This window comes from Hemitrygon akajei, chromosome 16 (assembly GCF_048418815.1).
Source record: "Hemitrygon akajei chromosome 16, sHemAka1.3, whole genome shotgun sequence".
Taxonomy (NCBI): domain Eukaryota; kingdom Metazoa; phylum Chordata; class Chondrichthyes; order Myliobatiformes; family Dasyatidae; genus Hemitrygon; species Hemitrygon akajei.
In genome coordinates, this window is record NC_133139.1 from 54,387,699 (window position 1) to 54,415,280 (window position 27,582).

Consider the following 27,582-nt stretch of genomic DNA (forward strand, 5'->3'; position numbering starts at 1 on the left):
AGAAGATATAAATGGCAATGTAAGCTAAGAAGCATAATGGAAAGTGGATTAGTTAATTACTGAGCAGTGGCAAAATGATAAATAGTTTGGGAAGGTTGTGGTGATAGTAGTTCGGATCTTGGGTGTAATCAGTACTTAGGTGTTCATCATTCAGAGGCCAGGACTGATGACTTGGAGCTATAAACTCGGGTCCAATCAAAGAATTACTTGTACCTCCGCTCCGTCCGCCACAACAGACAGGATCTCCCCGTTTCCACCCACTTCAACTCTGCTTCAAATTCCCATTCAGATATGTCCATACATGGCCTCCTCTACTGCCATGATGAGGCCAAACTCAGGTTGAAGGAGCAACACCTCATATACCGTCTGGGTAGTCTCCAGCCCCTTGGTATGAACATCGAATTCTCCAACTTCCGGTAATTCCCTCCCTCTCCCTTCCACCATCCCAGTTTCACTCTGCCTCCTCTTCCAGCTGCCTATCACCTCTCTCATGATTCTGTCTCCTTCTATTACCCATAGTGCTTTCCCCTTACATTCCTTCTTCGCCTCTCCTGCCTATCCCCTCCCTGCTTCCCCTCCCCCACCCCTTGATCTTTTCTCTGATTGTTTTTTCACCTGGCACCTTCCACCCTCCCCCCACCTTCTTTATAGGGCCCCTACCCCCTCCTTCTTCAGTCCTGATGAAGGGTCTCGGCCCGAAACGTTGACTGCTCATTTCAACGGATGCTGCCCGACCTGCTGAGTTCATCCAGCTTGCTTGTATGTGTTTACTTGTTTATAAATGTCTCTGATCATTAGAGACTTCTGGAAGTAGTAAAGGCACTTTGTAAGGGTTGCAATATGGCCATGCAAATGGGAATGTCTGGCCAAAATGAGTGAGTGTGGGATTGACTGTGGGCTTGGGCTAGCTTCACGTTCCTGTAAAGCACCTCGCAAATACTCACTAGGTTAGGTAGGAGAAATGGAAAGAAAAGTACAGTTGGCCCTTCTTATCCGCGGGGGATTGGTTTCAGGACCCCTCGCGGATACCAAAATTCGCGGATGCTCAAGTCCCTTATTCAACCTGCTCAATCCGGTAGACCTTAGGACGCAGCGGAACCACAGACCTTATTTAACCTGTCTCAAAGTGGTGGACATTAGGATCCTGCGCCAGAGCTCTGAATGCGCAGTGTTTCTGTTCACGAAAATAATCACGATCATGATTGAAAATAAAGTGGAAATAATAAAGTGATCGGAAAGAGGAGAAACGCCATTGGTCATTAGAAAAGCATTAGGCCACAGTCGGTCAAATATCGGAACAATTTTAATGGATAAAGTGAGAAAGGCTCTGCCCCGATGAAAGCTACAATTATTACTAAGCAACGCAGTGATTTAATTATTAGGTTTTGGGGTTTTGGGTTTTTGATCCTCCACATCAACCCGGCACGGTGGAGAGCGCACTAGGGAGTGATCTGTCCCGAGTCCCGAGAACTTCTGTTCACGAGCCCGGCGCTAAAACATACGTTCTTAAGTGTTTTATATGCATAGAAAGGTAAAATACATACTATATACCAAGACAAACGTTTGACTAACTGACACTAAATGTACCTGTTTTGACTTACTTAAGAGAACTTCCGATTTTTTTCGATTTCGATGCACGATAACCCATGCACATCCTCCCATTTACTTTAAGTCATCTCTAGATTACTTATAATACCTAATACAATGTAAATGCTATGTAAAATGGTTGTTATACTGCATTGTTTAGGGAATAATGACAAGAAAAAAAAGTCTGTACATGCTTGAACAACAAGTGCTGGAAGAGCACTTCCCGGTTTTCGCGATTCGCAGTTGGTTGAATTCGCACATGCGGAATCTGCGGATAAGGAGGGCCAACTGTAAGTATTTTTGGTTAATGAGCATTGTTCCAAATATAAGTTTCAGATAACTTTTAGCAGTACTATTTTGCATTTGTCTGTTTTTCTATTTTTTTTTAACCCGTGATGAAGTATGCTTGAATTCTTATTTGTTCAGAATAACTCAACTGGATTTCTCTCATTATTTTTGATTATAAACCATTTCAATCATCACTGTTAACTTGACTTAAAATACTGCAAGTTCAGTATAAACACTTGATTTTGATAAATGTATTAATTTATGGGAATCTGAGTGTCACAGTTGTCTGCAGGTCATTATGAGGTGTCACTTGAACATTAGTCCTTTACTACTAAATATTCACTTCAGACAGCAGTTAGGAGCCTTCAACTTTCCTATGGGACATTTAAGGCAGAACAGGCAAGAAAAGCCAGGCTTTGCTCTTACCCAGTCACTCAATTTGCCCACATCCCCATACAGACTCTTTACACTTCTGCTATACTCACAGTATCAGAGCAAACTTGGAAATATGACATTTAGACCTTTCAGCCAAATCACTGATATAGTGACAGGTAATTAACGTTACTGATCTGTCAGAAATGGACAAGTTCTAAGCAATTTCAAGACTGGGCCACTTGTAATCTAAACAAAAATAACTCACTGGAATTTTTTTTCCACCCAGAATATGATTAGAATGTGGAAGTCACTACCACAGAAATCCGTTGAGGCAAATAGCAAACTTTCGTTAAGGGGAAGCTAAATTAATGTGTGGTAGATTATTATCTGCCTGCACTACACTTTCTCTAACACTTTATTCTGCACTGTTATTGTTTTCCTTTGTGTTACCTCAATGCTCTACTATAATGATTTATATGACTGGCATACAAGATAAAAAATTTTTTACCATACCTCAGTGTACAATGTACTGTGTATGTTAATCAAAATGGCTTCTTTGGTTTGCTAGAGTAGGAATGCTTTTATGTTTGATAAGTGTTTTCTCTCGTAGTTGTTTAGCTTTGGACTTGCTGATATGGGGATTGTATTCATTTTTTAACCAATGGGGAATGTTATTTTGTCTTGTGAGGCTGGGAGCTTGGGGGCTTCGGGGTCTTTTCAGGGGAGGCGGGAAGGAGGCGCCGAGGAAGGTGGACGTGCGCTGCACTGCTCGGTCGACCACCGGGGGTGGTCCCAGGTGCGAGGACGTGGAGGTTGGAGGAAAGTGACGAGGGGTCGAATGGTTCGATGGTTGAGCTCCAATGATGTGCACTAAACTGACTGAACTTTGATAAGTTGGTGCCTTTTACTTTATTTTCTTTTCCTTCATATATACTGTTTTGCATAGTACTCTTTTAGTTTTAGTAAAATCTTTAAAGTGGATTCCATAACGGTATCTGGTGTGAGTTTGATATTGTGTGTGTACACGTATTGGAGTATAAAATATTATGGAGTATAAAACTTAATGCTGACAAACTATGTGGAATACTAGAGACAATGGTGTGTCTAGGGAGAGGTCGCCAGCTTTGAAGTTGGCTATGTGCTAAACTTGCATTATTTGCTGTGTAACCAAAACTGTGTGAAATGCTAAAAGACAATGATGTGTTAATATATGCTAATCAGAGGTAGTCAGCTCTGAAATTTGCTATGGGCTCTGCATGTATCCAATTGAATGTAGACGACAATAGGTGTTAATAAAAGGTAGCTAACAGGTGTTTTTCTTTGAACTTGTCGGCTGTGTAACTGAAGCTATGTAGGAGACAATATGTGTTAATAAAAAGTAGCTAAGAGATATTTTGCTTTGAACTTGTCTGCTGTGTAATTAAAGCTATATAGTCAGACTAGAACTTGAATAAGTCAATAGGTAAAAACAATAGTAACGGATGTACTGTGTTATGCACCGCTTGGATATGTTAATGCAGCTAAACCAGGTTTGCTTTAAAAAGCAGCTGGGTCCGAAAATCGGAAGGCAATCAGCGACTGTCTCAACTTTGATTTGCAAATTAAAGTTTAACCCTTCTTGAAGAATTTTCTGCGTCTCCTGGTCATTTGAAAAACACGAAAAACCACGACACACGCGGCATAAACTTGATTCTCACAGCACCTGCGTGTAAGGGAGGTGGGGTTGGTGAGTGGCTGGATCTCCTTTTCCCCTAGACATATACCAGCCTGTTGGGTAAATGTTACATCAGCATATGACAATAATTTTAAACTAATCAATTTACCAAAACCAACTCTGCCTGCCCACAGCTCTAGTCTCCATTCAAGGGCCATGACACCAGTGAAGAAATTGCAAAGAAAAAAGGAGCTATTAAGAGAGCTTACAACAATTCTGAAAACTGAACATATGGGTTTGCACCTCGAAGAAAAGAAAAACCTGGGAGGCACACTGGTAGAGGATGCAAAAAGATTGGTCTGTTTGGCTGGAGAATACTGGATGGCTTCTCTCATTTGGATTTTAGAAGAACTGGTAATCTCACCAATGCCTAAATGATTTACAGAAGGATTGACAAGGCAGATGCGATGATGCCATTTTCTCTAATTAGAGACTCAAAGTAAGGAGTTTAGATAGGGGTTGGGAGAAATGTTGCAATTCTGTACCTCCACAGGGCTATACATCTGCTGAGCAGTGCACATGCAAGGCAAAGCCATATTTTTGGACAGTGAGGATACTGTGGGATAGATACATTAGAAAGTGGGATTGAAGCTGAGGAACAGCTGTGGTTTTACTCAATAGCTGGGAAGGCTCATAAGTCCAGAAAAGCTTTGGTTCACTCCCCACCATGAAATCACAGATACAATACCGGTCCTTGCACTTCATCCCTTCCACCATCCAGGGAACTAAACACCTCTCATCAGGTTAGACAGAGCTTCACATGCACCTCTGTCAACACTGTCTATTCCAATTAGTATTCACAATGTGGTCCTCTGAATGCCGATGAGACCAGATGCAGACCAGGCAACCACTTTTCTGAGCATCTGCTCTCTGTCCACTATGCTCATCTGGTGCCCCTGATTGCTAGCCATTTCAACTCTCCTTCCCATTCCTATCTGTCCATCTTAGACCTCCTCCACTGCCAGAAAGAGGCCAAATGCAAATGCAAAAGTGAGCCAAATGCAGGCTCACTTTAACATTTAACATTTAAGACAGGTACATGGATGAGAGATATATGGAGGGATATGGTCCAGGTGCAGGTCAGTGGGACTAGGCAGAAAAATGGTTTGGCACAGCCTGTTTCTGTGCTGTAATGTTCTATGGCTCTATGTTCTATGGAGGAGCAGCCCCTCATTCCCCCAGGCAGTTCACGACCCAAAAGAATGAACACTGAATTTTCTGATTTCAGCTAATCTATCCCCCATTCTGTTCCTTTCTCTATCCTTCTCATCTACCCAGCTCTGCATACACACATTCTACACACCCCACACCAAGACTTCTGTCATCCATTTTCTTTCTCCTCCCACATACCACTCCCAGTGGGTCCTCTCCCTGCATGGTTCCTATCTGCTCAGCCACCACTATGAAACTGGAGGAGATAGAGAAAGATGGGCATCAGTTTCTAAGCTCCAGCTTCCATTTTTATCAGTTGATCACCTGCAGCCCTGCTTTGCCTCCATCTATCACCTCCCAGCCACTGTCACTCTTTCCATCCTTTTCTTCCCCCACCTCAATCCATCTGCCAATCAACCAATACTAACCCAGATCCAGCCACTGCTTCTCGGCTCTATCCCATTCCCCTTCATCAGCTATGATGAAGATACTGGGTATCTTTCCACTGCTTTTTCAGTCCATATGAAGGATGTTGGCCTGAAATGTTAATTGTCCATTTTCCCCTACTAAAGCTGCCTGGCCTGCTGGATTCCTCCAGAAGTTTGTTTGTTGCTCCAGATTCCTGCATCTGCAGTATTTTGTGTCACCATTAAAAACTAATTGGTTCAAATGAGTTGATTCAATGTTGGATACTCACGGCACTGTACTTTGAGTCGGAATAAATAGTAGATGGGAATCAACAGCATAAATTGGAGTTTCATCCTTCAAGTTTAAACCTAGATAGAAACAGGAAATATGTGTCAGAAATTAATTGTGCAACCTCTATAGGACTTGAAAATTCTGAGCATTTTGCTTGTAGAGGACCTTACAATGTTCTCTGCAAGCAAAGTTCAATTCTTGATTCAGTTCCTTAAAGCTAGATTAGATTTGCTCTAAAGTGTAGAATACACATTTTCCATATGAATCCAATACACCACTATCTAGTGATGTGAATGTGATATTTAAGAGGCATGTGCAGGTAGGGAATGGAAGGATATGTATTATGACCAGGCAGATGGGATTATTTCAATTTGGTATCATGGTCAGCACAGTCTGTGGGCAGAACGACCGGTTCTTGTGCTTTACTGTAGTATTGCAGCATGAAAACAGGCTCTGGTCCATGTCAACCAAGATGCCCCATTCAACGCAGTTCCATCTGCTCAAACCTATGCTCTCTAGTTCATGACTCAGTCTGGTGTCTTCCCTCTTCCTTTTCAGTCCTAAAAAAGGGCCTCAGCTGCAATGTTGACTGTTTATTCAGTTTCATAGATGTTGCCTGACCTGCTGAGTTCCTCCAGCATTTTGTGTCAGTTGCTTTTCTATTTGTTCATGTTGGCCCGTAACCTACCAAACATTTCCAATCCATGTGTTCATCCATCAATTTGTACTTCAGGGAGCACGAAGCGCAGAAACAAATATCACTGTGATGATTGTACGCTCTAGTATCAATTGTTTGGTGACAATAAAGTATTTGTCCAACTGTCTATTAGAAGCTGTTATTGTACCTGTCTCAATCACTTCCTTCTGCAGCTCATTCAAAATACATACCATGCTTTCTGTTTTATAAATAAAATTGGCCCTCAAATTCCTCTAGAAAGTTTCTCCACTCACCTTATGCCCTCAAGTTCATGATTCCCCACAATGGCAAAAAAGACTATACATTCGCCCTATGTTCCTCATGATTATATATACTTCTCCAAAGAATGAAGTCCAAACTTGTCCAACCTCTCCCTATGACTTAGTCCCACAAGTCCTGGCAACATTGTAGTAAATCTTTCCTCTATCTCCTCCAGTTTCATTAAGGAGTGTGATCAAAACAGAACATCACCCTTACCAGCATCCTGTACAACCCACGCCACAACCTCACAACCTTTATACTCAGGCTGATGAACCCCAGTGTGCAAAAATGCCTTCTTCACCACCAAATGACCCCACTATCAGGGACCATATACTTGAACTCCAAGGTCCATCTACTTTGGAACACTCTCCAGGGCTCTACTGTGAAAGTCCTACCTAGATCTGAATTTGCAAAATGCAACATCGTGCACTTATCTGCTCTATGTTCCTCTATCTTTCTGTATGTATAAATTATTGGTATTTTCATGTTTGACTGAGAATCTCAATGTGAAGAAATCAGCACAGACACAGAAGAAAGGCAATCAGCCCAGTTGATCCTGTCACCACTGCATGACTTAATGACTAATCTGTTCAACTCCATTTACTTATCTTGTCAACATCTATTGACACCTTTGCCTCAAAAATCTGGTGAATACGGAAACCTAGCCAAGATTTGCTCTCGGGGGAAAAAAACACACAAAATTTCGAGTGACTGAGCAAGTAAGTGACACCCAACATTATTGCTGAATAGAATTTGAAATTAGAGGAGTTCAATCTGATAGTTTGAAAAAGCACTCATTATTTTAAATTGTGGTTCATTTTTCAAATTGTTTGGATATAATTTCAGTTCCCTTCTGTCCACCTGTTGCACTAACAGGAGAGGCAGCATGTTTAAAATGTGCTGCAAATTTATACTGTGAATACTTCCTAACATGACCCTACTTTATAACTCACAATAACATAACTGGTTTTAAAATTTGCACTCAAGTGCTCCAATTTAGCCACCCATCTGTAAGGCCTGAACTAGTAAGATTCTGGTCAATAGTACAATGCAAGAGGTCAGAGATCAAAGCAATGTCAAGGTCAATAGTCACACTTGTTAATGGTTGTTATCCAGTACTTGTGTCATTACGTATTTTCCATTTATCAACCAGGCCTACATGTTGCTGCAAGCCCGATAAGTGTGAGGTGGTTCATTTTGGTTGGTCAAATATGATGGCTGAATATAGCATTAATGGTAAAACTCTTTGCAGTGTGGAGGATCAGAGGGACCTTGGGGTCCAAGTCAAAGACTTGGACACTCAAAGCTGCTGTGCAGGTTGACTGTGTGGTTAAGAAAGTATATACTGCATTGGCCTTCATCAATTGTGAGATTGAGTGTAGGAGCCGACAGGTAATGTTGCAGCTCCATAGGACCCTGGTCAGACCCCACTTGGAGTACTGTGCTCAGATCTGGTTGCCACACTACAGGATGGATGTGGAAGCCATAGAAAGGGTGCAGAGACTTACATGGATGTTGCCTGGATTAGGGAGCATGCCTTATGAGAATAGGTTCAGTGAACTCGGCCTTTTTTCCTTGGAGCGATTGAGGATGAGAGGTGACCTGGTAGAGGTGTATATGATGATGAGAGGCATTGATTGTGTGGATAGTCAGAGGCTTTTTCCCAGGGTTGAAATGGCTAGCATGAGAGGGCACAGTTTTAAGGTGCTTGGAAGTAGGTACAGTGGAGATGTCAGGGATAAGTGTTTTGTTTTTTTTACGCAGAGAGTGGTGGGAGGCAGATACAATAAGGGCTTTTAAGAGACTCTTGGATAGGTACATGGAGCTTGGAAAAAGAGGGCTATGGGTAACCCTAGGTAATTTCTAAATTAAGTACATGTTCAGCACAGCATTGTGGGCTGAAGGGCTTGTATTGTGCTGTAGGTTTTCTATGTTTCTATTTATTATAATTTGATCATACATATGTATACAAATGAAACATTTCTCTGGGACCAAGCTGCAAAGCACAGTACATATATCACATACAGCACACTTAATAATCTTAACACAATAAAGTAGTATTCTGTAGATTTACAATTTTACAAAAAAGTGCATATATGGCATATAGTTAAACATACAGCAGTATAATGCTACTGCCATTGCCATAAATAACGTGTACTGGGAAGTAGCAGGGTGTTCAGAAGTCTCAAAGCCTGGGGGTGGGGAGAAACTGATATCCTGCCTAACAGTCCTTGTTTTTATACTGTGGTACCTTCTGCCTTCTTTGGAGGTCAAAGAAACTGTGCGATGGATCAGAGATCCTTGACAATGCTGAGGACATTGCAAACGCAATGCTCCTGGTATATGTCCTGGACGGGATGGGGGCGGTAGATGTGAGGTAGAGACTACGGTCGTATCTTCGGCATATTTAAGGTAAGTTAATATCTTACATTGCAATATGTTATTTTATCTATTAATTTATTTACTTAGAGATACAGTGTGGCATTTTCCGCCCGTCGAGACGCCCAAAGTGTGGGCGATCTTAAGTGGGGTAGAGGCTCAGTCAGGTCAAATAAGGAATTGGGTTTGCTACATAGATGCTGCCTGGACTGCTGAGTTCCTCCAGCATTTTGTGTGCGTTGCTTGGATTTGCTGCTGTCAGGTTGAGGAAATGGCGTGGCCGTAACAGGAGCCCAGTTAAGTGACGGACCCAATGCAAATGAGGCTGCCAGTGTTCTAACTCCCTCTGTTGTAACGCCGGTTTCTTGGGCAAAAATGGCTGGGTCCCGCCGTTACTACAAGTGAAACACAGAATCCCGGGTTAAACCCTTCCTTGGGTTGCGGTTCAGCCGCATCTAGTCCGAAACACGTAGGCACTTCAGAAATGAGTAACAAACGGCAGAACAACCCTGGCACGAACATGTCTCTACCGAGCATCAGCCGGAGGACACAGGGCGCGGGGAGAGCACACAGAATGCCGGGGGATCTCGACAGGTTCAGCAGCATAGAAAGGAATAAACAGTCCGCGTTTCGAGCCGAGATCCTTCATCCCACGGCAGTGGGAGCTATCCTGTCGGATCTTCACTCCTTCCCGTCCCAGTCTGACCACCCCCCTCCCCGGGTCGCCGCCCTCTCACTCCTGTCTCCTCACTCACCAGCTTCCACTTCCAACTCCAAGCTGCCTCCGTCCTTGCACAATTCCGAGCCCGCAGCACGTGATCCGAATAGGGATGGCCACTTCCTATGAGCGAGGACGCTGGCGTTACGGCTGAGACGCAAAATTCAAAGTTCAAAATAATTTATTATCAGTGTATACTGAGATTCGTTTTCTTGCAAGCAGCTACAAAACTCACCCGTTAAAAACCCACACAACAAAGACCGTTATACAACCAGTGTGCGAAAAAGAACAAATGGTGCAAACAATAAAAAGTAACCAATTAAAACACAGAACATGAAACGCAATACCCGAAAGTGAATTCGCAGCCGCAGAGTTAGTTTAGTGCTGAATCGAGTAAATCTCGCAGAATAGTGAACTAAAAACCGGATTATCTTTTTCCCCCAGCCTTGACGTCTTGACCTTTTGAATCCTGGCTCGGCGGTTTAGAAAGCAGGAGTCTGGTCACTCCAGTACGTCCGCAGGTCTCACTGCAAACTCACTCAGTACCCAGCTGTCCTCACGGTTAGCTACACGAAGGGAATAAATCGGAGAGGATGATTACCTAAAACCGGAAGAGTTTGTATTCATGGCGTTCAATTGTACACTAGCAAGGCCCAATATCGTGTTCTTCTAGTTTGTGTTGTACCTCTCCCTGACAGTGGAAAAGGCCAGTTGGTTTTCTCCATTGCCAGAAGGACAGATCATTGTGGAAGGAATGGATAGTCGAAATGGCATGGAGCTGGAATAGAACTGAGGTTTGAGGGCAGAGTATAGGTGCTTGCCAATCACTTGCCCAGTCCCATTCATGTCCAGCAGCGTCCACTGAGGGCTCTGAATGCGGTAGGTAATGTTGGAGGAGGTGTATGTGAATCCTTGCCTGAAGGGTGTTTAGGAGCCTGGGTGGTGATGAGGAAGCAGGTGTAGGAACAAGGGGAAAGTGACGGGGAGCAAGATGAGTAGAATCACAGAAAAGTGGTCCCCACAGAAAGCAAGAATATTGTAGGGGAAAGTGTCAGGGGACAGGGAGAGGTGGGTGAGGAGAGATGCATGGATTAGGAAATCAGAGAGGGGGTAATCCTTGGTGGAAAGGCAGAGAAGATATGGCTGGTGAAAATGGAAAAGGATGATGAGCTGAATGCAGAAACTGTTAGGGTATTAGTTACAGACTCCAGGAACTCTATTGCTCTTCTGCCTGGAGAGGAGTCTGATGAGAGCAGAAGACAGAGAAACATAAACTGTGGAACATTTAGAAATCATTGGATAAGTGAATGTATAGGAGGCATTTAAAAGCATGTGGGGCAAATACAGGCAAATGAAAGAAGCTTAGTGGGCACCATGCTCTGCTTGCTTTCAGGCTGTATGACTATGATTAAACAGAGGAGATGCAGGAAAGAACTCTATCAACCACAGCAGAAGGGAAGCTGTGTGTTCTGAAAAGAGAACATTTCAGAAGTCCTGGAATGAGAGCAGCAGCAGTGGAGACACAAAAACTAGGAGAAAAGGTGACATTTTTACAGGAGCAAGTGTGGAGATAAACTATTTTCTGTTGCAGTTAGACTCAGTTAGTTTATAGTATGTATCATTCAGCTCCTGAGATGGAGCCAGATCTAGAAAAGGGATAGAAGTGTCAGATACAGTCTACGTGAATGCGAAAGCAGGGTCTTAGCAGCAAAGGTGATAAAATTCATGAGCTGGATGCACATGGTGCAGGAAGCAGCACCAATAAAGTTATTGAAAAAACAGAAAAAGAGTTGATGAGTTGTATCAGAGAAAGTTAGGAACATGGACTGTTCCTCAAACCCAACGAGAAGACAGGCATAGCTGGGATGCCCATGGTTACCCCTTTGAATTTTAGAAAGAATATGAAATCAAGAGTTGTTTCAGGGAAGAATAAGTTCAGCCAGGCAGATGAGTAGTGAAGAAGGGCTTTAAGACCTTTCTGGAGCTGTATAAAGACTGGACATCTATAGTGTAGATCAAGCACTGGGGACTGGGGAATCAGAAGTGATCAAAATAGTGGAGGGCATGTGAGTTGTCCAGTAGAAAGGTGGGAAGGGACTAGGACAAGGGAAGTCAGAACAGAGTCAAGGTGTGAGGAAATAAATTCAATCTTTCTGTGTTTCTTCCAGACTCGTTCTCAAGCTTTTGCTACATCGTTTTAACACTGAAAGTAATTAGTCTTATAACTTTGTGTTTGAAGTCATGACAGCAATTGTTGCCAAGGATAAGTATGACAAATGAAATATATGTAATTTGTATACAGATACACTAAACAGATTCTCAAATATAGAGTGCAAGAGTCACGTACGTGTGCGGCCTAATGAGTTTTGGAAAGAACCATATGCTGATTAAGTTTTTGTACTTTGTAATGAGACATCACACACCAAGTACTTATTTTGCTTACCACACCTCAATTCATAATTGACAGGAAATCCTTCCTGAGCCTGTTAAACATGCTCATGATTCCTGTCATTTTCAATTTTTAGTTGATTTATTATTTTATATTATATTTAGTGATACAGCATGGAATAGACCCGTCGAGCCATGTTGCCCAATTAACCTTAACCTAATCATGGGCCAATTTACAATGACCAATTAACCTATCCGATACATCTTTCAAATGTGGGGGGAAAGCAGAGTACCCGTGGAGAACCCACACATTGCATGGGGAGGATGCACAAAAACTCCTTACAGAATGGCACTGGAATTGAACTTCCTGAGCACCGTGGCACTGATACAGGAGTACAGTGAGACACCTGAAGAAGTTCTCTGCTCTCCAGCATAATTTCCATTTATTTTGCTTTGCTTATCTTCTGTTGGTGTTTCCATCCTTGCCTTTGTTACGATGTTAACCAAAACCCACTTCCACAGGCACATCTCTCCTTAGCACATTCACTATGACCTTCCACACTTTCCTGAATTCATTTGGACCATTTCTAACACCTCTCTCCCTTCTCAGGATCTGCCACAACTCAGCAAATGTTCCACCAGTACTTACTATAAACCCCTGCTTCCTGCAACTACCTTGATTGTACTTCTTCACACCTCAGTGTCTCAGGAGAGTGTATCTCTTTCGGTTTTTCTGCCTCCAGCACATCTGAACACAGAACAACATGTCATAGAAACAGACCCTTCAACTCACAACATCTTTGCCAAGCATGATGCTAAATTAATCTAATCCCTGCTCATTAACCATTTCCCTCCTTCTCTGCATATTCATGTGCCTATTTAAAAACTTCCTGAATGCCACTATCATGTCTGTTTCCACTACCACTTCTGGCAGTGTGTTCAGGGCACCCACCACTTTCTGTATAAAAACTTGCCCCACACATTAAAGGTATTCCCTCTCAAGATGAGGCTTTCCGCTGAGGATGTCTGAAATGTTTCCCACTCTGTTGTTGTTAATAGAACACTCACTTACTTTTTCTCCATTTCTCAGACTTTGCCTCCCTCTATCCAGACAGCACAGCAATAGATTCCTTTCACGATCCCAGTCTCTGCATCTAGCACATTATCTTTCATCATTTCCATCAACTACAACATGAACCCACCTGTTTCATGTTTCCCTGCCTCAGTTTCCTACACTGCCACCATAAGACCATAAGATATAGGAGTAGTATTAGGCCATCCCATCATGGCTGATCCCAGATCCCATTGAACCCCAAACACTTGCCCTCTAGCCATATCCCTTGATGCCCGGACCAATCAAAAAACTATTAACTTCCACTTTAAGTATACATAGGGACTTGGCCTCCACCATAGTCTGTGATGAGCCATTCCACAGATTCACTTCTTTCTGGCTAACATTTCCTCCTTAACTCTTTTCCAAAAGGTCACTCTTCAATTTTGAGGCCATGCCCTTTGGTTCTGGAGAGCAGCCAGTGAGTGAGTGGGCCAGTGAAGGAATGGAGCTTTGAGGCTTTGACTCAAGAGGTTTTGGCAGTTTTGGCAGTTGGATTGTGCAATCAAGTCAATCAAGATTTGAATAGCGCAGACTCAGCATAAAGCAGCTGATTGGGCAATCAAAAATTGAAAAGCTCAAACAAATAAAAAGAGGGGTAGCTCAAGCAGAGCGGCCAGTAAGTGAGTGGGCCAGTGAAGGATTGGAGCTTTGAGACTTTGGCTCGAGAGGTATCAGTGAGAAGAAGCAGAGGACAAGCTTGCTCCCAGTGAGGTAAGGCTGGGTAAGTTTCTTTAATTAATTTAAGTAACTTAGGAGGTAATGGAGTAACTTAAGTAATGGAGGCAGTAGATAGGGCAGTCCAGTGCTCCGATTGTAGGATGTGGGAAGTCAGGGACAGCACAATTGTCTCTGATGACTACACCTGCAAAAGGTGCATCCAGCTGCAGCTCCTGTCAAACCGAGTTAGGGGGCTGGAGCTGGAGCTGGATGAACTTCGTATCATTCAGGAGGTAGAGGCAGTAATAGATCGGAGTTTCAGGGAGACAGTCACTCCTAAAAGTCAGAAGACAGGTAACTGGGTGACTGTCAGAAGAGGGAAGGGGAATAGACAGAATGGACAGAGTACCCCTGTGGCCGTTCCCATCAACAATAAGTATACCATTTTGGATACTGTTGGTGGGGATGACCTACCAGGGACAAGTTGTAGTTGTTGTGTTTCTGGCACCGAGACTGGACCCTCAGCTCAGAAAGGAAGGAGAGCAGTAGTGATAGGGGATTTGATAGTTAGAGGGACAGATAAAAGGTTCTATGAGAGAGATTGAGAATCTCGGATGGACTGTTGCCTTCTTGGTGCCAGGGTCTGTGATATCTCAGATTGAGTTCTCAGTATTCTCAGGAGAGAGGGTTAACAGCTAAATGTCATGGTCCACATGGGGACCAATGACATAGATAGGGGTAGGGATGAGGTCCTGAAGAAGGAATATGGGGAGTTAGGAAAGAAATTAAAAAGCAGGACCTCAAGGGTAGTAATCTTAGGATTGCTGCCTGTGCCACGAGACAGAGAGGGTAGGAACAGGAAGTTATGACAGATGAATGCGTGGCTGAAGAGTTGGTGCAAGGGGCAGGGGTTCAGATTTCTGGATCATTGGGATCTCTTCTGGGGAAGGTCTGACCTGTACAAAAAGGATGGGCTGCACCTGAACTGGAAAGGAACCGATATCCTGGCAGGGAGATTTGCTAGAGCTGTTGGGGAGGGTTTAAACTAGTTCAGCAGGGGGATGGGAATCAGAATGTGAGTGCAGAGATTAGGGTAGAAGGACAAGGGCATGGTGCTATGTGTTCTGAGTTGGTGAGGAAGGACAGGCAGAGGACAAAACATAAATGTAGCCAGTTAGAGGGGTTGAAATGTGTCTATTTCAACGCTAGGAGTGTTAGCAATAAAGGGGATGAACTTAGAACATGGATCAATACGTGGAACTACGATGTTGTGGCCATTACTGAAACTTGGCTGGAGAAAGGGCAGGATTGGCTGATGCAGGTACCGGGGTTTAGGTGTTTTAAAAGGAATAGGATGGGAGATAGAAAAGGGGAGGGGGAGTAGCATTGCTGGTCAGGGATAGTATCACGGCTATAGAAAGGAGGTCTGTATAGTATATATATATATATATATATATATATATATATATATACTATCTGTCTCCAGATAGTATCACGGCTGCAGAAGGAGTGTCCATGGAGTCAGTCTGGGTGGAAGTCAGAAATAGGAGGGATCATTCACTGGGCTGGAAGTAGTCTATAGGCCCAAAATAGCCCTCAAGACACTGAGAAGCAGATAAGCAGGCAGATTTTAGAATGCTGCAGGAAATACAGGGTTGTAGTTATGGTTGATTTCAGCTTCCCTAATATTGACTGGCACCTCCTGACTGCAAGGGAATTTGTCAGGTGTGTTCAAGAAGGATTCCTGACACAGTATGTGGACCGACCGACGAGAGGAGAGGCCAAACACAAACTACACTGCAGATGCTGGGGTCAAAGCAACACGTACAACACGCTGGAGGAACTCAGCAGGTCAGGCAGCATCTGTGGAAACGAACAATCAACGTTTCGGGCCGAGACCCTTCATCAGGACTGAAGAGGAAGGGGGCAGGAGCCCTATAAAGAAGGTGGAGGGAGGGTGGGAAGGAGAAGGCTGGTAGGTGCCAAGTGAAAAACTAGTAAGGGGGAAGATCAAGGGGTGGGGGAGGGGAAGCAGGGAGGGGATAGGCAGGAAAAGTGAAGATGGAATGTAAGGGGGAAGAACTATGTGTAGTAGAAGAAGGCAGAATCATGAGAGAGGGGATAGGCAGCTGGAGGAGGAGGTAGAGTGAAACTGGGATGGGGGAAGGGAGGTGGAGGGAATTACTGGAAGTTGGAGAATTCAATGTTCATGCCAAGGGGCTGGAGACTACCCAGACGGTATACGAGGTGTTGCTCCTCCAACCTGAGTTTGGCCACATTATGGCAGTAGAGGAGGCCATGTATGGACATATCCGAATGGGAATGTGAAGCAGAGTTGAAGTGGGTGGCAAACGGGAGATCCTGTCTGTTGTGGCGGACGGAGCAGAGGTGCTCGACGAAGCGGTCCCCCAATCGGCTTCGAGAGTTGACGATGTAGAGGAGGCTGGATGCAATAGATGACCCCAACAGACTCACAAGTGAAGTGTTGCCTCACCTGGAAGTCTCCTACCTGCCGGCATGAACATCCAACTCACAGACCTCCATTGAGACCCCTGCCCCCCCTTACCCCATCCCTATCTATTATTTTAGTCTGGTTCTCTTTCTCTCTCTTTTTTCCCCCCTCACTATAATCTCCCCCCAGCCCTACCTTTCTTTCTCTTTTATTTCCCATAATTCTCCACCTTCCCCCCTAGCCCATTTCCCTCCAGCCTATCACTTCCCAGCTCTCTACTTCATCCCTCCCCCCACTTCTTATCCCCTCTCCACCATCCCATGTTACTTCACCCCTGATGAAGGGTTTCAGCCCGAAATGTCGTCACTACCTCCTCCCATAGATGCTGTCTGGCCTGCTGAGTTCTGCCAGCATTTTGTGTTTTTATTTATTTCCAGCATCTGCAGATTCACTCGTGTGCCTCACCTGGAAGGACTGTTTGGGGCCCTGAATGGTGGTAACAGAGGAGGTGTAGGGACAGGTGTAGCACTTACGCTTGCAGGGATAAGTGCCAGGTGGGAGATCTGTGGGGAGGGACGTGTGGACCAGGGAGTCGCAGAGGGAACGATCTCTGCTGAAAGCGGAGAAGGGTAGAGAGGGAAAGATGTGCTTACTGGTGGGTTCCTGTTGAAGGTGGCAGAAGTTGCGGAGGATAATGTGCTGGATCCAGAGTCTGTTGGGGTGGTAGGTGAGGACAAGGGGAACTTGGTCCCTGTTGTGGTGATGGGAGGATGGGATGAGGGCCAAAGTGCGGGAAATGGAGGAGATGTGGGTGAGGGCATCATTGATGATGGCAGAAGGGAAACCATGATCCTTAAAGAAAGAGGATATTTGAGATGTCCTGGAATGGAAAGCCATCATCAATGATCAATCATCACCAGGCAGCCTCCTCTACATCGGTGAGTCCCGAAGCAGATTGGGGTATCGCTTCGTCGAGCACCTCCACTCCATCCGCCACAACAGACAGGATTTCCTGTTTGCCACCTACTTCAACTCTGCTTCACATTCCCATTCAAATATGTCCATATGCCTCCTCTACCGCCCATGATGAGGCTAAACTCAGGTTGGAGGAGCAACAACTCATATACCGTCTGGGTAGTCTCCAGCCCCTTGGCATGAACATTGAATTCTCCAAATTCCGATAATTCCCTCCCCCTCCCTTCCCCCATCCCAGTTTCACTCTGCCTCCTCCTCCAGCTGCCTATCACCTCTCTCATGATTCCGCCTCCTTCTAATACCCATAGTTCTTTCCCCTTACATTCCTTCTTCACTTTTCCTGCCTATCCCCTCCCTGATTCCCCTCCCCCACCCCTTGATCTTTCCTCTTACTGGTTTTTCACCTGGCACCTACCAGCCTTCTCCTCCCCACCCTTCCCTCACCTGCTTTATAGGGCCCCTGTCCCCTTCCTCTTCAGTCCTGATGAAGGGTCTCAGCCCTAAAACATTGAATACTCATTTCCACGGATGCTGCCTGACCTGCTGAGTTCTTCCAGCGTGTTGTATGTGTTGAGAGTAGAGGCCATACTGGATCTAGCTCTGGGTAATGAACCTGGTCAGGGGGAGCATTTTGGTGACAGTGACCACAACTCCCTTAGCTTCAGCATAGCTATGAAAAAGGATAAAAACAGACAAAATTGTGAAGTGCTTAACTGGGGAAGGGCTAACTATGAAGGGATGAGGCTGGAACTAGTGAGAGTAAACTGGAAACAGATGTTCAAGGGCAAAATCACAGAAATAATGTGGAGGAAGTTTAGGGACCACTTGTGCTGGGTTCAGGATAGGTTTGTCCCACTGAGGCAAGGAAAATGATGATACATTGAAATGATGAAATGATGAAAATGGCTGATGATACATGTGAAGCAACTTGTCCAGAGGAAGAAGTAAGCATTTGTTAGATATAAGAAGCAGGAAGCAGGAGGGGCTCATGAGAAATATAGGATAGCCAGAAAGGAGCTTAAGAAAGGACTTAGGAGAGCTTGAGGGGGGCATGAGAAGGTCTTGGCATGTAGGATTAAGGAGAACTCCAAGGCGTTCTATGCATATGTGAAGAATAGGAGGATGACGAGAACGAATGTGGGACCGCTAAAGGATAAAGAAGGCAACATGTGCCTGGAGGCGGAGGAAGTTGGGGAGGTCCTAAATGAATACTTTGCTTCAGTATTCACAAGTGAAAAGGACCTTGATCAGGGTGAGGTCGAAATAGAACAAGCCTGTGTGCTGGACAATGTGGAGATTAAAGAAGAAGAAGTGTTGGATCTTCTTAAAGACATCAAGATTGATAAGCCCCCAGGGCCAGATGTGATATACCCCAGGTTGCTGTGGGAAGTGAGAGAACAGATTGCTGGAGCAGTAGCTATGACCTTTGAATCCTCTTTAGCTGCAGGGGAGGTGCCGGAGGATTGGAGAATGGCAAATAGAGTTCCCTTGCTTAAAAAAGTTAAGCTCCTCCTACTAGCATTGCATGGAGTAGACGTGTTTCTTGAACGGCTCCGTTCTTTTTAAATTTACTGAATCCAATCTGCTTCGAAAACTTACTCTTGGAATATTATGATGTCTCGTGCTAAAACTTTAAAAAGGAAGAGGATCCTTCCGTGACTATGGAAGCTATTGCGGAGCTAATTCGGAAAGCTCAGAGCGAAACGTCTGAACAACTTTCAGATATGTGTTTAAAAGTTACCACAGAGCTTAAACGAATGGAGATTCTGCTGCAGACTATTCAAAAAAATTTACAGGAACATACTACTGAGATTCAAGAACATTAAGATGCTTTAACCAGACTCGTTACTAAGACAGCTGAGTTGGAAAAATTTGGAGATAAACAATCGAAAATTGTTGAATCTTTAAGACTAAAGATTGTCGCCTTGGAGAATAGATCAAGAAGGAACAATATATGAATTTTGGGTCTTCCTGAGTTGGTCAAAGGCAATCAACCTTCAGAATTCTTTGCAAAGCTGTTCGCTCGTTTGTTTTCTGATGTTTTGGATACTCCACCAAGAATAGATCAAACTCACCAAGTCTCAGTTTTTAGATCCTCTTCTCAAGAAAAACTTCGACCTATGATAATTGTGTTTCACAACTTCCAAACAAAGATTACTATAATTCACCAGTCTTGTCAGTTAGGTATGATTAACTTTGAAGATTATAAGATAAGGTTGGTCGAAGATTATTGGCCTGAGGTATTAAAGAAACGTTTTAAGTATAAACAAATCATGGTGGAATTATATAACAAAGCCTATAAACCTTCACTAAATTACCCCATTCGCCTTAGGATTATTTTGAAAAATGGATCTCCTAAATGGTTTCTTTCAATTGAGGAAGTGCACTATTTTCTTCAGGCCAAATCAAGTCCAGAAGATTAATTGTTTAATACTGTACTATATAAACTACGCTTCCTTAGTTTGACAATTCTTTGTTGTTGGAATTCTGTAGTCTAATGGTTTTGTAAGTTTTTCTTTTGAAAAATTCTCTCTTCTATTCTCGTGTACTCTTATAATTAGTTTCTGTTCTTATATTTTCTTTGCTGAGTTAATTTTTTTTCAACATGGTGTTTTGAATCCTTTTTTTTTAGCTCTTTTGAATATTATTTAGTCTATCAACTCCAGAAATTTAACTGTTTATTTCTGCTTCATTAAACCTTGGTCCCTCAGTTTGGCTGATCAATTCATTGCAATTTTGCAGTTTGTTTATTACTTATTTCTTTGCAAACACTATGTTTTGAAATTTTTTAGTTCTTTTGAAGGTTATTTAGTCTAGGTTGGAATTCATTCTGTACTAATCTTTTCTTCTCTTGGAGCTCTGCCAGTAGGATGTTGTAGGTGGGATTTATCAATAGATTAGCCTTCGTCCTCTCTTGGGCATTTTTTTTTCTTTGGGAGCGTGGAGGGTGGGAGTGAGCTTTTTTTTTCTTTTTCCTTTTTATCAACTGTTCGGTTAGTCCCTCCTCATCTATTGCTTAGTTAAGTATTTTGAATTTTAAGGTTTGGATTTTTTGTATATTCCAGTGGTTTATATGTTTAACCTCTGTTTTAAACATAATTGAATGGTACACAATACTAATTTACTTAGTTTAAATGTGAAAGGTTTAAACCGCCCTGTGAAACACAATAAGATTTTTACCTATATTAAGAAATTGAATGCCTCAATTATTTTTTTACAAGAAACACATGTTCGCAGATCTGACTGTGGACGTTTGTTCAAATGTTGGAATGGTCTAGCTTTTCATTCTTCCTTTCAAGGAAGACCAGAGGTACTTCCATTTTGATTGACAATTCAGTTGCCTTTGTTCAACATGATGTAATGTCTGACCCTAATGGGCAGTTCATTATAGTCTCAGGGAAATTAGATAACAAACTAATGGGTTTTGCAAACTTTATGCTCTGAGTATAGATGATCCCAGCTTTTTTGAACATTCTTTTTTCTTTTTTTACCAGACTTAAATTTGTACTCTTTAATCTTTGGAACTGATTTTAATTGCTGTCTTGACCCTGTTTTAGACAATTCTTTGAAACAATTGAATATTAGTAGATCTGCCTCCTATATCCAATGTTTTCTAATGAAATGTGACATTATTGATGTTTGGCATTTTTTACACCCAACAAGTAGAGAATATTCCTTTTTTTCTCATGTTCATCATATCTGCTCCAGGATTGATTTTTTTTGTTGATACTCATTTGATACCCTCTGTTCGATCCTGTGAATATAAAGAATTTGCTCTTTCAGATCATGCTCCGGTCTTTTTATCTTTAAATCTTCCGGATGTTTCTCAATCAAACAGATTTTTGGCATTTTAATCCAATTTTACTATTGGATAAGGTTTTAAAAACATTTTTAGAGCGTCAAATTACTTTTTTCTTTGAAGAGGAATTGCTAGATGGCACTGCTAGCCTTACTATTTGGGATGCTTTCAAGGCTTATATTAGAGGCCAAATTATTTCCTATACAGTAAGTATTAAGAAAAAAGCTAATAAGGAGAGAACTGATTTAGCCAATCAGCTGAAACATTTAGATCAAATATATGCTTCAGATCCAGATCGCATCTTATATAAAAGATGTGTTGAAGTTAAAACAAAATACGATCTGCTCTTAACTTACCCAGTTGAAACTCAACTTTTAAAAGATAAAAGTCAATTTTATATTCATGATGATAAAACAGGCAAACTTTTGGTTAATCAACTTAAAACTTTAATAGTAAAACATCAAATTAAGGAAATCTCCAAAGTGATTGGTGATATAACTTCTGATCAATTAGAAATAAATGATACTTTTAGAGAATTTTACTCTAAACTGTATAGCTCCGATTCTCCAAAAGCCAATTTTGCTATGAATGATTTTCTAGATCATTTAGATATTACCTCACTTTCTGAAGTTAATCGAAAATGGTTAGATCAACCTTTTTCTTCTGAGGAAATTACCCGGTTTGTCCACTCTCTGAGTTTGGGGAAGACTCCCAGTCCTGAAGGATTTTCTGGAGAGTTCTATAAGGCTTTTGCTCATTTGCTTATTCTTCACTTACTTTCTGTTGTTCTGATTCTTCTAAATTAGGCAGGTTGCCACAATCCTTTCATGACGCCCCTATTTCGCTTATTCTCAAAAAGAATAAAGATCCAACTGATTGCTCTTCCTGTAGACCTATTTTTTACTTAATGTTGATGCTAAAATTTTACTAAATTTTTGGCCCATAGGATGGAAAACATTCCGCCTTGTATTATCTCTGATGACCAGACCGGATTTATCAAAAATTGTTATTCTCATTTTAACATTCATCATTTACTGAATGTTATCTATTCTCCTTCTAAAGAAACTGAAACCTTTGACCGGGTTGAATGGAATTATTTATTTAAAATATTAGAAAAAATTTATTCAATGGATTAAATTACTTTATTTATCTCCCACTGCACAGGTTCTTACTAACTCTCAGAGTTCTAAATCATTTAGTCTCCAACGTGGTACCAGACAAGGATGCCCTTTGAGTCCTTCGCTTTTTGATTTGGCTTTAGAGCCTTTAGCCGTTGCATTTTGTGAATCCATTGACATCTGAGGTATTTTAAGGAGGGGTATCACTCATAAATTGTGGCTTTATGCTGATGACCTTTTGCACTACATCTCTAATGTGGAGTCCTCTCTACCCTCTGTACTTTCTTTACTTTCTGAATTTAGTCAGTTCTTAGGATATAAATAATTTGGTATCTGTCAACTCTGACCTTCCTTTTAAAATTGTAAGAAATCAATTTACTTATTTGGGTATAACAATTATTAGGAATTATAAATCTCTTTTTAAAGAAAACTTCATCATTCTTTTATAGTATGTTAAGAAGGTACTATCAAACTGGTCTCCCCTTTCTTTATCGCTGATTGGATGTATCACTTCCATTAAAATGAATATTTTGCCTAAATTTTTATATTTATTTCAAGCCCTACCTGTTTTTATTCCTAAATCCTTTTTTGACTCTTTAGATTTGATTATATCTTCTTATTTATGGAAGAATAAAGCTGCCCGATTAAACAAAGTTCATCTTCAGAAAATTTAAAAAAATGGGAGATTAGCCCTACCCAAATTTAGGTTTTACTACTGGGCAGTCAACATATGCTACCTTATGTTTTAGTTATATTATATTAATTGTGAAGACTGTCCGGTCTGGGTTTCCTCAGAAGTTAATTATGTTAATACATTTTCTATTATTTCTCTTCTTGGTTCTTCAATTACTTTATTCTTAAGTAATTTAACTGATAATTATGTAGTTAAACATCCTTTTAGGATTTTGTTACAATTTAGATAATTCTTTGGGTTTTTTGGTTTTTCACTCTTTAGTCCCATTTTTTCTAATTATTTCTTTAAACCTTCTTTGACTGATGTAGTTTTTAAAGAGTGGAATAGACTAGGTATTAAATGGTTTCAGGATCTGTTTGTTGGAGATAGTCTTTCCTCATTTGATCAACTATCTATTAAATATAATCTTCGTAAAGTTCACTTTTTTAGATATTTACAAATTAGAGACTTCTTGCTTTCTCAACTTCATACATTTCCTAAATGTCCAGATAAGAATCTAATTGATACAATTTTTACTCTGAAACTTTTTCGTAATGGATCTATTTCTAATATTTATGATATGTTGCTGGCAACGGGAAACATTCCGTTAGATAAAGTTAAAAACCTCTGGGAACAAGACCTACAGATTTCAATTGATAGGATACTTAGAATGAAATTTTTAAACTTGTTCACACCTCTTCATTATGTGCACGTCACTCTCTTTTACAATTTAATGTTGTTCATAGAGCCTATATGACCAAAGATAAGCTCTCTTGTTTTTACTCAGATTTTTATCCACACTGTAATAGGTGTAATGTTGAAGAGGCCTCTCTAATTCATATGTTTTGGTCCTGTCCGCGGCTTGATAAATTTTGGAAAGAAGTATTTCAAACTTTCTCAGAGCTTTTTAAAGTAAACTTTAAACCCAACCCTCTGACTGCCTTGTTTGGCATTGTTGGAGGAAATGATTTTACTCTTAAGCCAAATGATTTGCATGTTTTGGCTTTTATTTCTCTTTTAGCCAGAAGAATTTTGTTGCTTAAATGGAAAGATGCCACTCCGCCTACTCATGCCCATTGGGTGACTGATGTTATGTCATGTTTAAATTTAGAGAAGATTAGGTGTTCTATTTCTGTACCTAGGCAAGATTTTTTCACGTAATGGGGACCTTTTTGGAATTACTTTCACAATCTTTGACTTGTTCAGCAATGATGATGGCTATTATATGTTTGAATTTACGACTGGGAACTATAGACTAGTGAGTCTTACGTCGGTGGTTTGCAAACTATTGGAAAGTATTCATAAGGATAAGATCTATGAGCATTTGGAGAAGTACAGTCTACTCAAGAATAGTCAACATGGCTTTGTGAAGGGAAAGTTGTGCCTCATGAGCCTAAATGAGTTTTTTGAAGAGGTAACAAAAGAAATTGATGAGGGTAGGGTGGTAGATTTGGTATACATGGATTTTAGCAAGGCATTTGACAAGGGAACTGTAGGTGAGACAAAGGCAGGAAAGCTATGTATGTCAAATCTGATAAGTAAGGAAGGTAATAAGAAGAACCAGAGAGACTCTGGTTCCCATGAGAGACTCATCCAGAAAGTCATGAAGCATGGGATCAATGGAACCTTGGCTGTTTGGATAAAAAAATAAACTTAAAGGAAGAAAGAGAGCATAGTAGTGGAAGGAAAGTATTCTGCCTGGATGCCAGTGACTAGTGGAGTGCCGCAAGGATCTGTCCTGGGACCCCTGCTCTTTGTGATTTTTATAAATGACCTGGATGAAGAGGCGAAAGGATGGGTGAGTAAATTTGCGGATGACACGAAGATTGGAGCAGTTGTGGATGGAGCTGTAGGTTGTCAAAGGTTACAAGAGGATATAGACAGGATGCAGAGTTGGGCAGAAAAGTGGCAGATGGAGTTCAATCTGGATAAGAGTGAGGTGATGCATTTTGGAAGGACAAACCGGAAGGCTGAGTACAGGGTTAATGGTCGGATACATAAGAGTGTGGATGAACAGAAGGATCTTGGGTTTCAAATCCATACATCCCTCAAGGTCACTGCACAGGTTGATGGGATAGTTAAGAAGGCCTATGGGATGCTAGGCTTCATTAATAGGGGTGTTGAGTTCAAGAGTAGAGAGGTCATGTTGCAACTCTACAAATCTCTGGTGAGACCACACTTATCGTGTTCAGTTCTGGTCACCCCATTATAGGAAGGATGTGGAAGCTATGGAGAGGGTGCAGAGGAGATTTACCAGGATGTTGCCTGGATTGGAAAACAAGTCTTATGAGGCAAGGTTAGCAGACCTGGGACTTTTCTCTTTGGAGCGCAGAAGGATGAGAGGGGACTTGATAGAGGTCTACAAGATTATGAGAGGCATAGATAGGGTGGATAGCCAGTACCTGTTTCCCAGGGCATGAATAGCAAACACCAGAGGACATATGTACAAAGTTAAGGGAGGGAAATTTAGGGGAGACATAAGTTTTTTACACAGAGGGTTGTGGGTGCCTGGAATGACTTGCCAGGGATGGTGGTGGAGGCTAAAACATTAGGGGTATTTGTGAGCCTTTTGGACAGGCACATGGATAAAAGAAAAATAGAGGGCTATGGAGTAGTGTGGATTTAGTACTTTTTTAAAGGAATATATAGGTCGACACAACATCAAGGGCTGAAGGGCCTGTACTGTGCTGTAGAATTCTAGTGTCTAGAAGCTATGATGAAGCCAAACACAAACTTGAAGGACAACACCTCATATTCTGCTGGGGTAGTCTACAATGCAATGCTGAGAACATTGAATTTTCTTGTTTCAGGTAACCTGCATCACTATTGTTCCTTTCTCTCTCCTATTCCACCCACATCCTTCTACCCTTTTCCTAATGTTCCCTCCCCAGCCTCCTATCATCCAGTTTCACTTCCTCCCCCACCTGGTCACCCATTCATTTATCCTACTGGGTCTCCTGTCCCTTCCCCCAGCTGGTTCTATCTACCCACCATCCTTATCTGGTTCTTCTTATTACCTTCCTTACTTATCAGATTTGACATACATAGCTTTCCTGCCTTTGTCTCACCTACAGTTCCCATCCTCCCACCTGACTTCATCTACCTATCACCCCTTCCTCCTGTGGTCCCACCTATCACCTGCCAGATACTGCCTCATCCTTCCTTTTCACTTCTTTATAGAGTTATACAGATTCAGACTAACTCATACATGCTGACACAGTGCCTTTGTGAGCTAGTCCCATTTACTTGCATTTGGTGCACATCCCTCTAGATCTTTCCGATCCATGAACCTCTACCACTTCCTTTGTCAGCTCGTTCCATATACTCACCACCCTCTGTGTGGAAGAACCTGCTCAGGTCCCCCTTCCCTTCTCACAAGGTCACCATCCCATCTTCTTTGCTCTTGGGTAGTGGTTCTCAGCATGGGCCATATGCTCTCTGCCCCGGAGGTCATGCCAAATTTTGTAAGGCCACAAGTAAAAAACAATAAATTGGGGGCCACAGGAGTTTGTGATGGGTAACGATAAGATTAGTTTCAATGAAATGTTACTATAATATATATAAATAGAAAAGAAATGAAAATATGTAACTTAATTGGGACTCTGAATGAAATGAATGGGAAAAATTTGCTAGTTGATGCAAATGAGGCAGAAAAACAACTTAGACTTTATATGTGTGTGGTGGGGAGCATGCGTCATGTCACCCTCTCTGCTCCTGCTTGACCATGCACACGAGTCACTGATTATACAATGAACAGGCAGGCATGGTCCACCAGCTCAGGATTTGTTATTGATAATTACATGTTAATAAGGAATCATTCACATCTAATTCCAACTGAAAAGCAGTCAGAAGTTACCAGATTTTCCAAATCAAAACCCTTATCAGAAACAGATTAATATGGAAAACCTGGCATGGCCCATGTTGTAGAAATTGAATTAAAACATCATGAGTATCACAAACAAACTGAAGATTGGGTGGGGCTGTCTGCAGCAAGGTTAATCAACGAGTGTGCAGCAAAGGCTGGTTCTGTTTGCCTTTCACTGACCCATACATGTTATAATGCTTATAAAATGCAACATAAATGTAACATGAAGGCTACAGTTACTGCACTGAGGGTCATCTGCCAGAAACAGCCGAACTGCAGAGGTCAAGAACGTGTGAAGCCTATCATCACTGTATGCCACTACAACCTCCATTAAATCCCGATTCTTATTGTATATTGAAAGGAAGTTCAATTTGCTTTTCTTGCTGAGTACACACTATTTATTGCCACATAGAATTTGCATTTATAGTAGCTGTCAGGACACTGGAGCAGGGATCCAATTGCAGACCCAGTACTGTGCACTCAGTGATATTAATTGAGTAACAAATCCCGAAACACACAACACACAAAAAGACAAAGTTCAACTGGAGGTACTGACAAATAGCATCTAAAAAATATTTGCCTGTAAAAATAATTTTTAAAAATTACTACCTAAAAAACTAGTTTTATTTTTACATGTATATTCAATACTGATACTTTTCACGTGAGATTAT

General features: G+C 41.8%; 2 protein-coding genes across 6 annotated transcripts in view; one reads left to right on the forward strand and one right to left on the reverse strand.

Annotated features, from left to right (window-relative positions):
- ctns (cystinosin, lysosomal cystine transporter) overlaps positions 1–10,370 on the reverse strand; it is a 64,844-nt gene extending 54,474 nt beyond the window's left edge. Inside the window, exons 1-4 of one of the 3 annotated variants that reach the window (XM_073068914.1) lie at positions 10,218–10,370; positions 9,908–10,020; positions 5,814–5,892; positions 1,778–1,855 (exon numbers count right to left, since the gene is read on the reverse strand). Coding sequence is in view for 1 of the 3 variants with exons in the window: in XM_073068913.1 (XP_072925014.1) it covers positions 5,814–5,877 (64 nt within the window). In the remaining 2 variants the exon portion in view is untranslated. Of the gene's footprint in view, positions 1–1,777; positions 1,856–5,813; positions 5,893–9,907; positions 10,021–10,217 lie in introns of those variants that run through there. The other 2 variants (XM_073068913.1, XM_073068915.1) reach the window with 2 other exon arrangements.
- The window catches only part of LOC140740063 (calcium and integrin-binding family member 3-like), an 89,423-nt gene continuing 70,682 nt past the window's right edge, over positions 8,842–27,582 (forward strand). For 2 of the 3 annotated variants that reach the window (XM_073068916.1, XM_073068918.1), the window contains exon 1: positions 8,842–9,185. The gene's annotated coding sequence lies outside the window, so the exon portion shown is untranslated. The remainder of the gene's footprint in view (positions 9,186–27,582) is intronic. The other variant, XM_073068917.1, reaches the window with a different exon arrangement.